Raw genomic sequence first — 15181 nt, 5'->3', positions numbered from 1 at the left:
ATGTGTGTGTGTTGTCTCTGTGTGGGTGTCGTCTCTCTATGTGTTGTCGTCTCTGTGTGTGTGTGTCGTGTATGTGTCTGTGTTGTCTCTATTTGTGTGTGTCGTCTGTGTGTATGTGTGTGTGTGTGTGTGTGTGTGTGTGTGTGTCTTGTATGTGTGGGTGTCTTCTCTATTTTTTAGTGGACTCTGTCGTCTCTGTGTGTGTGTGTCGTCTCTGTGGGTGTTTTGTATCTGTGTGTCTGTCATCTCTATGTCTGTGTTGTCTCTATGTGTGTGTGTGTCGTCTCTGTGTGTGTGTGTCGTTTCTGTGTGTTTGTCCTCTTTGTGCGTGTTTAGTATCTGTGTGTGTGTTGTCTCTGTGTGTTGGTCGTCTCTTTGTGGGTGTCGTCTCTCTCTGTGTGTCGTCTCTGTGTGTTTGTCGTCTCTGTGTGTTTGTGACGTCTCTTTGTGTAAGTCGTCACTTTGTGTGCTTCATATCTGTGTGTGTGTCGTCTCTCTATCTGCGTCGTCTCTGTGTGTGTGTCGTCTCTGTGTGTGTGTCCTCTCTGTGAGTGTGTCGTCTCTTTGTGTGTTTCGTATCTGTGTGTGTGTGTTGTCTCTGTGTGCGTGTAGTCTCTCTCTGTGTCTCGTCTCTGTGTGTTTGTCGTATCTCTGTGTGTCGTCTCTATGTGTTAGTCGTCACTTTGAGTGTGTCGTCTCTCTGTGTGTGTGTGTGTGCCGTCTCTCTATGTGTGTCGTATCTGTGTGTTTGTCGTCTATGTGTGTGTGTGTGTCGTCTCTATGTGTAAGTCGTGTGTGTGTGTCGTCTCTCTATGTGTGTCGTCTCTGTGTGTGTGTGGTGTCTGTGTGTGTGTGTGTCGTCTCTTTGTGTAAGTCGTCACGTTGTGTGTGTCTTCTCTGTGTGTGTGTGTGTGTGTCTTCTCTGTTTGTATGTGGTTTCTGTGTGTGTGTGTGTGTGTGTGTGTGTTGTCTCTATGTTTGTCGTCTCTGGGTGTGTTTCGTCTCTGTGTGTGTGTCGTCTGTGTGTGTGTGGGATGTGTGTGTGTGTGTGTGTGTGTGTGTGTGTGTGAGTGGACTCTGTGTGTGTGTGTGTCGTATCTGTGTATGTTTTGTCTCTGTGTGTGTGTGATCTCTATGTCTGTGTTGTCTCTATGTGTGTGTGTGTGTCGTCTCTGTGTGTGTGTATCGTTTCTGTGTGTTTGTCCTCTCTGTGCGTGTGTCGTCACTTTGTGTGTGTTTCGTATCTGTGTGTGTGTTGTCTCTGTGTGTTTGTCGTCTCTGTTCTGTGTCGTCTCTGTGTGTTTGTCGTCTCTGTGTGTGTGTTGTCTCTATGTGTAAGTCGTCACTTTGAATGTGTCGTCTGTGTGTGTGTGTGTGTGTGTGTGTATGTGTGTGTGTGTGTGTGTGTGTGTGTGTGTGTGTGTGTGTGTGTGTGTGTGTGTGTGTGTCATCTCTGTGTGGATGTTGTCTCTGTGTGTGTGTGTGTGTGTCAATTTTTAGAAAGCCATTTTGTTCAGCATAGTCGAAATATCTAATAACTATGTCAGACATGCGTGTGTGTGTGTATGTGTGTGTGTGTGTGTGTGCGTGTGTGTTTGAATGCATTTAAGGTATAGTATGAATTTCTGTATTGTGTATCCAAGAGGTGACTTCAGGAAAGAGTTTGTTACTTGCTTACAATAGAACTATTCTAAAGAACATGAAGGGGTTAAGCTTAAAGATACTTATTGCTTAAATGTATTAACAGATTTTTTTTTTTTTTTGAGAAAAAAAAAACAACAACAACAAATGATCCATTCGTTCAATGTATAAAATGGTGGACCCACTCCCTCTCTCTCTAAATGTATCCAAAGTTGAAATTAGTTTATTTACCCAGTTGAAAAAGTTGTCTTCAAAATCGTTTAGACCTGGGTAAAAAGTCTGGTTCCCCGTCGAAAAATGAAAATAAAAAATGTCTCCAGATGTCCCCTTTTGTAAATAAACTTTTTGGTTCACTGATGCTTTAATTCCCCCTTGACTTCCCCATTTCTGGATCTGAATCTCAATAAGTGCTCGAATTTTGTCAATATAGCTATGGAGATTTTTCACGGGGTCAGTTAAAATAATGGCGGCGTTGTCCTCGGGAAGGCTAAAATCTACCCTGTACGTTTGCAAATGACCTAGAGCAGACTGTAACAGATAAAAATCAAGCCAGCCCGAGGATGTAGCAATGTTTTCATGTCCTGTCATTGTTTGTTCATGAATCACGACACTCAGGATAAAGCTATAATTAAAAATTTCAACTGAAGAATTATGGTCAACAATTTAAATAAGACTGTCCATTTCTTCAGCTGTAAATTGAAAATCCAGGGGAATATAACATAACGTACCTTCACTAACATCTGGCGAGAAGGGGCAAGTACCCATAATACTTTGAAGTCCGGGACCCGGGTAGGCATAATTTTTAACCGCTTCCCCCTTAAAATAGAAAATTAATTGTTTAAGTTTTTTTTTTCTTTTGACGAATTTCTTTAAAAAAATTTAAAAACCTTTTTTTATTTTTTTTTTTTTAAATCAATTTTACCCCCCCCCCCTCCCAACTGAAATTTAGTTTCTTCCAAAATGTTTTCAAAACTAATAAAATAAAATATAGTATTTCACGTAAAAAAAAAAATCTATCAAAAGTTACTGTCATTGATCAAACAGTTCAAGTTATCAAAAACCTTGCCCGTTAAAGCTCGAAACAAGACACGTTGGTTTTATAATACAGGTTTAATTAATTACGTAAATCTCTTGACAAAGAAAGAAATCGCTTGAGTTCTCTCGCAATATCAAGCCACACCAGATTATACCCACTTAAAAAGCCTATACATTTATTTAATGCTATAAGCCAAATTTTTTAAATACTATAAATGAAAAAAAAAAAATTTCAAAAAAAAATAAACTTAAAAATTTTAGCTACTTTTTAAATTTATTAAGAATCTCACTGGGGGGGGGATTGCACTCTTCCCACAACCCCAAAGCCCACACCAAATACATTAACACTATTCTTTTTGTTTATAGGAGTTGTGTTGTTCTATTATAGTCTTAATACCGAGATATGTCTGTAAATTACATAAGAAAAATTTAGAACCAAATAGCCTATACATCTATGTAATGCCATAAAACAAATTTTTAAATACGATACATGAAAAAAAAAATACAGTTTTGTTTAGTTTTTTAATATATTATTTATTCAGAATTTTTATTGTGGGGATTGCACTCCTCCCACCCCCCCCCAGCCCACTCCAAATATAATAACTATATTCTTTGTATTTAAATGATACTTATTTTTCAATTATATTATTAAAAAAGATATATTTATTTAAATTACATAACAAAAATTTATAAACAAATATCCTATACCTTTATGTAATGCAATAACAAAAATTTTTTTTTTTTTTTTTTTTATATTTAGAAATGCATGATAAGCACACCAAAAATAACATTAATTTGGTTAATGAAAGAAAATTAAATATCTTATAAAAAAATTTTTAGTTTTTAAAAAGCTATGCGCCTGAGAAAATTTTGTCTTATTTTTGAAAATAGAGATAGAAAAAAATTATGTATATACTTACAAATTCTGATTGGACTTCTATATCTGAACTCCTTTGTAATACTTGAGGAGGGTTTGCCATGGAGCCAACGCGGGAGTCAGAGGGTTCTGTCACTATAAGTTGAGTGCTCGATGCATGGTCCAAATCACGTGTAACTTTTCTAGCGAATTTGATAACAGATGCTCTTGTAGTCTTTATTAATGATGGTTCGCCATATTTTGCTTTTTTCTCGGAAGGGGGATTTTTGCACGTATCTTCTTCCTTAAAAAAAAAAAAAAAAAAAATTTAGCATGTAGCAAAAATGCATTTTTGGGTTTTTTGGAAAATAATTCAGTTTTTTTTAGACATCTTGATTTCAAAATCAGAGGTTTTGATAGTGGGATGGAGGACCTTTTATAAACTGCCCCCCCCCCCTCTCCTCCTATGTTCATGTTTCCGTGACTGTATTTGTAAATTCAAACTTAAAAATCAGTATTTGCGTTACTTATTAAAAAATATGGATAAGAATTGCATATGACATTCAAGTAAAACTATAAGATTTCAATCAAATGTAGACATAAATTGAAATTTAATAAGTGGAAAAGTTAATTAGCATGGCTCAGTCAATCCCTCTTATGAGATAATTAGGTCCGTTAAATAAAAAGGATAGCTAACAATGTTATTTATTAAATAGGGTTATAAGGTAACAAATTTTATTTTTGAGGAAATGGGGGTGAGGGTTTTGAAATAATTAAATTTAATTAATAGATTCTTCAACGCATAATTGTCATTAAATATTTTCAAAAAAAACATCCCTAAAAAAATCAATGATCGTGATAAAAAAAAAATCGCACTGTAATAAAAAAGTAAGCTTTTGTAAAAATTAATACATTAAAAGAATCAACATTTTATTATAATCCCAATTTACCGATATAAAGATAAGAACTTTTTTTCAAAAAAACATAATTAAACATTCCACTTTAATTTATAAAAAAAAAACAACTAACGGCATACGGTAAGTTAATTTTTTAAAAAAAACTAAAAAAAAAAAAAAAAAATTATATTTATAAAAAAAGCCAATTTTATTTATAAAAAAGGAAGCTGTTTTAAAAATAAATAAATTAAAAAATAAAAATTTTTTTGTAATCCAAATTTACCGATATAAATTATAAGAAATTTTTTCAAAAAAAAAACATTCCATAAAAATGCCAATGATATTTATAAAAAATCACACCGTAAATTTCAACCTATAAGAGAATTAGAAGTTTTTTCAACTCCTAAAAACAACAAGCTTCTAAGTACATAAGTACCCTTAGTTCTAGTGTAAGGAAAGAATTTCTTCCTTAACTTAATGACAATTTCTTTTTAATAATGCAAATATTTTTTACTCACCAGAAAAAGGTTAGAATTATCCATTTTTTACATGTAAATGTCTTTTAAAAAAAATGCTTTTAATCTCTAATATAAACGATTCGAAACTGATGGAGAATCAAATATGGAAGCTGAATATATACAAAAAATAATAGGCGAGTAAAAAAGAAGAGACACCGTTTTTTTGAACTAAAAAAAAAGACATTGAACTTTGAAATTGCGTCATTCCTAGAGTGTAAAGACCTATAGACCTGTTTGTACGTGAGCATTGTAGAAGTATAAGGCTATGTGAGAGGATACTCACTCTCTTTGAAAGGGCGTATACAAGGTCCAGAATAGCACAGAAAGGAATCTCTTTGAAACGGCGTATACAAGGTCCAGAATAGCACAGAAAGGAATCTCTTTGAAAAGGTGTATACAAGGTCCAGAAGTATAAGGTACTACTCTACTGGGGAGGGGGCAGCTACCCTTCCCTTGCCCCGGCCTAGAGCTGCGATTAACTCGGCCCAATAGTAACTGAAACTCTAAAACAGGGTATTTTGATAACAATTGATACATCAAAAGAACTGACTTTTTATGCTGATTCCTAATATATAAAATTCATTAGGCTTAATGTTATCCATCAAAAGCAACGAGACGATTTTAGAGAAAGGGGGAACACTTCCAAAATACCAAGGAGTCTTAATGAAAACAGCACCATCAGATTAAGCATATCAGAGAGCCTTGCTGTAGAGGTTTCAAGCTCCCATCTGCAAAACTATAGAATTTTGGATTTTTTTTCTTTGCCAGAAGAAAGATCACACATGCGTCATAAATTTTTGATAACCTTTTATTTGAAGTCTCCAACTGCCTTCAAATGGCTCAAAGAAACTCATAGACTATTTGAGTTACTCTAGTTTCATCACTATCTACTTCAGTTCTGCCCTAGGATGGATGGATGGTTGATAAACTATGAATCAACAGGGTGAAATTACATTATTTTCATGCAATTCTGAAAAGGGCGTATGCCAGCTTTGCCTCTCACTTAGACTATTTTCTTCGATTAGTAATGGCTCTTAGCTTAATCACAGTCCAACAGCTTGATTTTAATTCAACATCAATTTATGCCAGGGTGATCGTATCGAACTTTTGGTTCTATAAGATCGGGAGAGGGTTCATTCGAAAGGAAATAAACAGTTCTAGTGCACTTGTTAAGTGACCAAAATAATTGGAGGGCAACTAGTCCCCCTCCCACACCACTTTTTCCCCGGAGTCATACGAAGAAAATTTTGAGATAGCCATGTTCAGCATAGTTAAAAGGTCAAATAATCATGCCTCAGGGGGATGACCTGTTTCCCCACAATCCCTGGGAAAAGGGCTGTAAGTTATGAAATTTCCCTATTGTTTATATGTAGTATTTGTTATTGCGAAGTAAACAGAGATTTTTCAGGGAAGGGGAATTTCCTGAGGAGGAAGTTTTTCCACGGGTATAGTTTTGCGTGGGGAGGGAAATTTCCAGGGAGGAACTTTTTAGGGGAAATTTCACACGAGGGACTTTGCCAGAATTCCTATGCGAAATTGTTTTCGTTTGTCTTGCTTTCTCTTTGCCGGCTCAATTTTACATGCGGAGATGTCCCAGAGAAATTGTCCGGGGGAAATTTTCAAAGGGGTCGGAATTGTCTGGGGGTATTTTTCTATGGGGGGGGGGGTGGTCTGCGGAATTCTTTTGGTTTGTCGTGCTTTCTCTTTGCCGGCTCAATTTTACATGCGGAGATGTCCCGGAGAAATTGTCGGGGGGAAATTTTCAAAGGGGTCGGAATTGTCTGGGGGTATTTTTCTATGGGGGGGGGGGGTCTGCGGAATACATTTTCCATAACCCATGAGAGAATTTTGCACGGGAAAATTCTCTATGACAGAATTTTCTGCTGGATATATTCTTCATGGGGAAATTTTCTGCAGGATAAACTCCCCTGGGGAGAGGAATTTCCAGGAATAATTTTCCACAGGAGGGATTTCCGGCATGCTTTGAAAAAAAAAACGATTAGAAATCCGATGAAAAACAAGTCTTTTTTTCAAATGACAAGAGGCCAAGGGGAATTTACAGGGGTGTCAATAAATAAATGAAACCCAAAACAAACGGAAATTCAAATAAATAACAGAGTCAAACTCAAAACGAGCAAAAATTGATATGAGTAGGATTCTAAACCCCATGCTTTCTGAAAGCCAGAATATGATTCGTACTCTACTGAAAAAAATTCCAAGAGACTAACTGGAAAAAAATGTGCCTGGTCCGTTGAATATATACGTGCTGATATTTATTCCTTAAAATACTAATTAATTTTTGATTTCTTAAAGTTATGAAAGTGAAAACATTTAAAAGAATTTTTTCAGTAAAGTACATATTATATTCTGGCTTTTAGAAAGCATGGGGTTTAGAACCCTAATCATATTAATTTCTGCTCGTTTTGAGTTTGACTCTGTTATTTATTTTAATTTCTGTTTGTGTTGGGTTTCATTTATTTTTTAATATTGATTTAAGATAGTTGTATGCTTGGTAGATAATTTGATCCTATTTTTGTTCATTTTTGGTTTAATGGAGTTCTTTACTTTTTTTTGAAAACTTAACTTATGGAAAAAGTTTTTTTTTAACTAATTCCTGTTCGTTTTATATTGACATAGTCTTTTTCAGGGAGAAAGACTAAGCCTCTTCTAAAGTTAAACAACCATCCCATCCATAAAAACCATAAATACCCCCCTGGGCGTAACTTACAATCCTTGCCCTTAGTCTCTGGGGTTTGTTTCAACCCCAAAAGCCTCATTATAGGATATTTAGACTATTTTGAACCGAATGGCTATCTCAAAATTTTTATTACATGCATTTCGAGACAATACGACATGTGTGTGTGTGTGGGGGGGGGAGGTTTAACTGCCCTTCGATCACTCTGACTCTTAAAAAGACCACTAGAGCGTCTGATTACCAATCCAGTTAGCCCCCTCCGTAGTTTATATGACCGCGCTTACCTTATATGTCCCCAGGGCATAACTTACAACCCTTGCCCTGAGGGCTGGAAGGATTTTTTATCCTCAAAGACATAATTTTTGAACTTTCTGGTACGCTGAACAAAATGGTTATCTCAAAATTTTGATTGTAAGTGTTTGGGGAAATGATGGGCATGGAGGGCGGGAGCATTTGCCCTCTATCACTTTCGACTAATAAAAAAGTCACTGGTTCTCTCAATTTCCAGTCGACGAAGCTCTTTTTGAAGCTTCTACGACAAAACTCTATGAAAAACCTTATATACCCAAGGGCATAACTTATGACCCTTGTCCTGAGGGCTATGGGGGGAGGGTTGTTTTCTACAAAGAGATAATTTCAAGACCTTTCAACTACGTTTAAAAAAATGGGCATATCAAAATGTTGATCGGAAATGTTTGGGGAAATGATGGGCATGGGGCGGGGGTGATTCTGCGTCCGATTAGTTTCGACTATTAAAAAGGACAATAGCCCACTCAATTTCCAATGCATTGACCCATTTTTGAAGTTTTTACAACAACCCTTTCTAAAAAAACATTATATGCCTCCAGGGCATAACTTACAATCTTAGCCCTGAGGGCTGGGAGGGGGGTTGTCATACTAAAAAACGTAATTTCCAGACCCTTCAACTACGTTCAACAAGATGGCTATATCAAATAGTTGTTCGGAAGTGTTTGAGGAAATGATGGGCGTGGGAGGGGGGTGGGCATTCGCCCTCCGATTGCTTTGGAGCATTAATAACGACACTAGCCATCTCAATTCCCAATTGATGAACCCATTTTAAAGTTTCTACGACAACCCATTCAATAAACCTTATATGTCCCCAGGGCATAACTTGTCATCATCAAAGACCTAATTTCCAGAACTTGAAGCTACGTTAAACAAAATGGTCATCTCAAAATTTTGATTGAACGTGTTTGGGGAAATGTTGGATGTGAGAGGGGGGTTAGTTGCTTCTCAATCATTGTCGACTATTAAAAATGGTACTAGCCCTTTCAATTTCCAATCGAATGAGCCTTTTTTGAAGTTTCTACAACAACACTTTCTATAAAAACCTTATATGCCCTGAGGGCATAACTTACCCTGAACTTACCATAAAAACACTTACCCTGAGGACTGTGGGGGGGTGTCATCCTCAAAACTTAATTTTCAAAACTTTCAATTAGGTTGGAAAAAATTGCAATATCAAATTTTTGATTAGATGTCTTTGGGGAAATAGAGGGTGTAAGAGGGGATGGGGGAAGTTAGTTGCCCTCCAATCACTTAACTATTAAAAAGGGCACTAGCTATTTCAATTTCCAATCGAGTGAGCCCTCTTTGAAGTTTCTACGACAAAGCTTTCTATAAAAACCTTATATGCCACCAGGGCAGAACTTACAACCCTTGCCCTGAGGGCTATGAAGGGGGGGGGTTGTCATTCTGACAAACCTAATTTTCAGAATTTTCAACTACGTTAAACGTAATTGTTATCTCAACATTTTGATGGGATGTGTTGGGAGAAACTGGGGGCGTTACAGGGGGGTTAGTTGCCGTCCGATCACTTCCGACTATTAAAAGGGGCACTACCCCTTTGAATTTCCAGCCGAATGAGCCCTTTTTCAAGTTTCTAAGACAAAGCTATTTTAATAAAAACCTTATATGCCCCCAGGGCATAACTTACAACCTTAGCCCTGAAGGCTCTGGGGGGAGTGTCATCCTCAAAGACCTAATTTCCAGAACTTTCAACTACGTTGAACAAAATGGCTATCTGAAAATTTTAACTGTATGTGTCTGGGGAAATAATGGGCGTGAGAGGGGGGTTAGTTACCCTCCAATCACTTTCGATTATTAAAAAGGGCACCAGCCCTCTCAATTTCCAATTAAACGAGCCGCTTTTGAAGTTTGTACGACAACACTATCTATAAAAACCTTATATGCCCCCAGGGCATAACTTACAACCTTTGCCTTGGGGGCTCTGGGGTGTTTGTCATCCTCAAATACATAATTTCCAGAACTTTCAACTACGTTGAAAAAAAAGGCCATCTCAAAACTTTGATTGTATGTGTTTAGGGAAATGGTGGGCGTGAGACGGGGGTTAATTGCTCTTCCTTCACTTTCGACTATTAAAAAGGACACTAGTCCTTTCAGTTTCCAATCAAATGAGCCCTTTTTGAAGTTTCTACGACCGAACTTTCTATACAAACCTTGTATACCCCCAGGACATAACTTACAATCCTTGCCCAGAGGGTTGTGGGGGGGATGGTTTTTATCCACAAAGATCTAATTTCCAGTACTTTCAACTACATTGAAAAAAATGAATATCTCAAAATTATGATTGGATGTGATTGGGGAAATGGTGGGCGTGAGAGGGGGTTAATTGCCCTTCAATCAACTTCGACCATTAAAAAGGGCACTAGCCCTTTCAAATTGTAATTGAATGAGCCCATTTTGAAGTTTCTACGACAAATCTTTCTTTAAAAACCTTATAAGCCCCCAGGGCATAACTTACAACCCTTGCCCCAAGGGCTGTGGGGGGGGGGTGTTGTCATCCTCAGATAACTAGTTTCCACAACTGTCAACTACGTTGAACAAAATGGTTATCTCAAACTTTTGACTGGATGTGTTTGGGAAAAAGGTGGGCGTGAGAGGGGGGTTAGTGGCCCTCGAATTACTCATGACCATTAAAAAGGGCACTATCCATTTCAATTTCCAATCGAAAGAGCCCTTTTTGAAGTTTCTACGACGTTTTCTATAAAAACCTTATATGTCCCCAGGGCATAACTTACAACCCCTGCCCTGAGGGCTTGGGCGAGGGAGTTATCATCCTTAAAGACCTAATTTCTAAAACTTTCATCTACCTTGAACAAAATGGCTATCTAAAATTTTGATTGTATGTGTTTGGGGAAAAGGTTGGCATGAGAGGGGGGTTAGTTGCCCTCCAATCGTTTTCAACTATTAAAAAGGTCACCTGTCCTTTGAATTTCCATTCGAATGAGCCCTTTTTAAGTTCCTACGACAAAGCTTTCAATAAAAACCTTATATTCCCCCGAGGTATAACTTACAACCCATGCCCTGAGGGCTCTGAGGGGGGTTATCATCCTCAAAGACCTAATATCCAGAATTATGAACTAGCTTAAACACAATGGGTATCTTAAAACTTTGATTGGATGATTTTGGGGAAAAAGTGGGCCTGAGAGGGGGGCTAGTTGCCCTCCAATCACTTTTGACTATTAAAACGGGCACTAGCCCTTTGAATTTCCAATCGAACGAACCCTTAGATGATTTGATGTAGATGTGTTTAGATCTGATTAGATGTGTTTAGATAAATGGTGTGCGTGAGAGGGGGGTAGTAGCCCTCCAATCACTTCCGACTATTAAAAAGGGCACTAACCATTTCAATTTCCAATCAAATGAGCCCTTTTTGAAGTTTCGACGACAACGCTTTCTATGAAAACGTTATAAGCCCCCAGGGCATAACTTACAACCCTTGTCCTGACTCTGGGGGGGTGTGTCATCCTCAAAGACCTAATTTCACGAATTTTCAACTACGTTGAACAAAATGGCTATCTCAAAATTTTGATTGGATGATTTTGGGGAAAAAGTGGGCCTGAGAGGGGGGCTAGTTGCCCTCCAATCACTTTTGACTATTAAAAAGGGCACTAGCCCTTTGAATTTCCAATCGAACGAACCCTTTCTGAAGTTTCTACGACAAAGCTTTCTATAAAAATCTTATATGCCTCCCGGGCATAACTTACAACCCTTGCCCTGAGGGCTGTGGTGGAGTGTCCTCCTCAAAAACATAATTTCTGTCTGGACGTTGAACAAAATGGCTATCTCAAAATTTTGATTGGATGTGTTTGGGGTAATGGTGGGCGTGGAAGGGGTGTTAGTTGCCTTCCAATCACTTTCGACTATTAAAAAGGACACTAGCCATTCCAATTTCCAATCGAATGAGCCCTTTTCGAAGTTTCTACGACAACTCCTTCGATACCAAGTGCCCTGGCCTAGAATAAAAAAACAATACATTGTGCCAACATCGTTCTTTACTTAGGCAGCGCTATTGCACCGCCTATGATTTCTGATTGTTTTTCAAATAATGCTGGGAAATACAGCACCTCCTTCATGGAAATTCTCTTCTATCATGAAGAATTCCTTCATGGAAAGATCTTCCCACGTAACCTCCTCCCCCAACCCTCCCCACAAAAAAATCCCTCCTGAAAACGTCTGTATACTTCCCAATAACCAATAGTACATGTAAACAATGGGCAAAGTTCATATGTTGCAGCCCTTCCCCCCAGAGACTATAGGCGATTAAGGCGTCCTCAAAGACGTAGTTATTAGATTTTTCGACCATGCTGAACAAGATGGCTATCTCAAAATTTTGATCCGGCGACTTTGGGAAAAAGATGAGCGTGGGAAGGGACCTAGTTGCCCTCAATCCGAGGACCACTGGGTCAATACAATCACCCATTAAAAAAAAAAAAAAAACGCATCCGTGAAATTCCTTCTGGCAAAAATACAAAATTCCACATTTTTTTAGATATAAGTTTGAAACCTCTACAGTAGGCTTCTCTGATACGCTGAATCTGATGGTTTGATTTTCATTAAGATGATATGACTTTTAGGGGGTGCTTCCCCCTTTTTTCGAAAATAAGGCAAATTTTATAAGGCTCATAACTTTCGGTGGGTAGAACTAAACTTGATGAAACTTATATATTTAAAATCAGCACGAAAATCTTATTCTTTTGATATGTCTATTGGTATAAAAATTCCGTTTTTTAGAGTTTCGGGTACTATTGAGCCGGGTCGCTATTTACTTACAGTATGCCACGAACTGTTTGATATCAGGTTAACTGTTTTTTATGTATGTCAGAGGGTCTGACTAAGAACAAAATAGAAATGGGATGTCTGAAAATATCGACAGTTTACAGTGCTTAGACGATATAATAGATTATAAGTACTTATTCATTAAGAATATGGTCGTTCTTTTCATTGCTTGATATTTGTTGTCCAGTCTGAAAGTACGAACTGAAAAAAATCCTGTGCAAAAATCCTTCTATTCTTTAAGGAAACCCCTAAATGGTAATCATTTTGTGTAGCCTAGTAAGGAAGTTCGTTTCTTTAACGTCCAAATGAGCTGTAAAACAATAAGAAAAATTTTTGTAAAAAAAACAAGGTTCCAACGGCGTATTCCAAAAAGGACAAAAAGATTTCTCTATATTTGATCGAAAAAAAAGGCCAACTTCTTAATGGAAGCAATTATAACCTAATTCAGACCAACTAAAACAGGATTCCAACCTTTTTGGATTTGCTGGGTCTTATTGGACGAAAGACCTGTCTTGAGTTTCACTTGACCCTTACCTAGCTTATGATCATAAATTCACCAAACTGGCATATCATTTCAAACATTGGAAATATTAATACTTCTTACTTTCACATAGCTTTTTGTACTGTACTCATAGCCTTTACAGGTCACACACTGACTGCATATCTGCGTCTTCTAAAACAGCCATATTTCTAAATATTTTTTTTCTTTTACGTTTAACCCAATTTTTTCCATTTTTTTTTCTTTTACGTTTAGATGGATACAAAAACGAGATAGTGTCTGAGATGCACATAATAACACCAGCAATTATTCGACACATTTTGTAAGCAGGCCAAGATTTACCAATAGGCCCACTAAGCTCGGGCCTAGGGGCGCAATAAATTATCACTGAGTGATTTTTCTAAGGAAAAATTGGACTGATGCGATCTATCATCAAAGTGCCAGGCGCATTGCGCCGCCACGCTGCCTATTCACAGAGAAGTGATTCTGGAACAACGCAGGATTTCTTTGGCCACCTTTAAACTGTCAGGTTTCTACCAAGAATGGCAGCTGAGAGTTTGGTGTCATGTCTCTCTTTCATTACTTTTGGCTCATCAGATGCGTTCTGTTTAATGCTTCCACTATCCCTGAATTTTCAGAGATTTCCCAGAAAATCCCGCAAAATGGAGCGGCAAAAACGATTGGGCCTAAAAGCATCAAAGCTTGAAATCCAGCCCTGTTTCTACGTCTTAACTATGCACCATTTATGCCTTCAAGTTTTTTTCAGGGGAAATACCTAGGCTTTTAGGACAAGAATTATGAGGATTATCATGATCATATCTAAGCAATAGAGGAGGAAGGACGAGCAAAATGTTACTCCAAGAAGCGTCAGAGGGACCCGCTGTAGAAAACTTTGGAACTTAAAATGCCATTATTTCTGATCTCCTTAAAGTTCGACTACAATGGCACAACTACTGCTGTTTCATAGTCATATATAACAAAAAATCACCCCTTTCTTACTCATACTTCCACAGTAGCAGAATTGTTGTCAGGGTCTGAGATTCCAAATCCACCGTTTATGGGGAGTTTTTCACTTACTGAGTTTCTTTGTTACATAATTATTAAGCCTGTAACCTCCTCCAAATTCCGAACTGTCAACGCAGATGCAGACACAACAAAAGAATACAAGCTACTTAGATTCCTATTAGAATTTGGTGGCGAACATCTATGTCAAGGAAAAGCAGTGAAGCACAAACCAAGTGACCGCATATGATATGTGAAACAGCAAATCTTAATGAAGAGATTTTGGCAGAAGTTCTTTCTGAGGAAACGTTGGTGACATTTGCAAGCACCCGATAAATCTCCACTCTTTTGTCATATCATTTATGCCGGCTCTTTCAATAAATTTGACTTATCATAGTTCTATTTTTTTACAAGAATTATATGATAATAATTAACGGATTTTTGGAGAAATACTGGAGAGATTTTCAATACACTTACTTTTATTTTTTGTATAAATTCCTGTTCAGCAACAACATTTGGGGGTAAGAAGCTATCGCTTATAGCTACAACCAAATTCTCATAACCACCGGGTCCTGTGGGGGGTATGGTCACTGCATTGCATATAGACAATAAGTGAAGTAAAAGGATAGAGGATAACTTAAACAACAACATTTTCTATGAAAAAAAAACTAAAGAGGGAAATCAATTTTTCACATTCTTATAGAACCGAAAGCTTAGTCTTATCTTTGAATCAAATGGCGATAAGGAATTCTCAAATGACGCACAACGTTTCCTGTTGATCCTTATGATTGACCGTTTCAAGTAGTAATTTTGGTAACCCATGCAAATGCAAAAAATAATAATAATAATAAAAAAAAAATTGGAACTACTGATAAAAAAAAGTATTATTAATCATTTTAGATGGTATAAAAATTTCCCAATATCTTTTAAGAGCAA

General features: G+C 37.3%; 1 protein-coding gene across 1 annotated transcript in view; it reads right to left on the bottom strand.

Annotated features, from left to right (window-relative positions):
• Positions 1-14920, bottom strand: part of LOC148951380 (calcium-activated chloride channel regulator 4-like) — an 87094-nt gene extending 72174 nt beyond the window's left edge. The window contains exon 1 of the mRNA XM_089090828.1: positions 14723-14920. Within this exon, the coding sequence (XP_088946954.1) occupies positions 14723-14896 (174 nt within the window). The 5' untranslated portion in view covers positions 14897-14920. The remainder of the gene's footprint in view (positions 1-14722) is intronic.
• Between the last annotated feature and the right edge of the window lie 261 nt (positions 14921-15181).

The sequence above is a fragment of the Artemia sp. Qi Xiang Cuo genome, chromosome 6 (assembly GCF_049724085.1).
Source record: "Artemia sp. Qi Xiang Cuo chromosome 6, ASM4972408v1, whole genome shotgun sequence".
Lineage (NCBI taxonomy): Eukaryota > Metazoa > Arthropoda > Branchiopoda > Anostraca > Artemiidae > Artemia > Artemia sp. Qi Xiang Cuo.
This window is presented reverse-complemented; position numbering and strand designations above follow the sequence as displayed.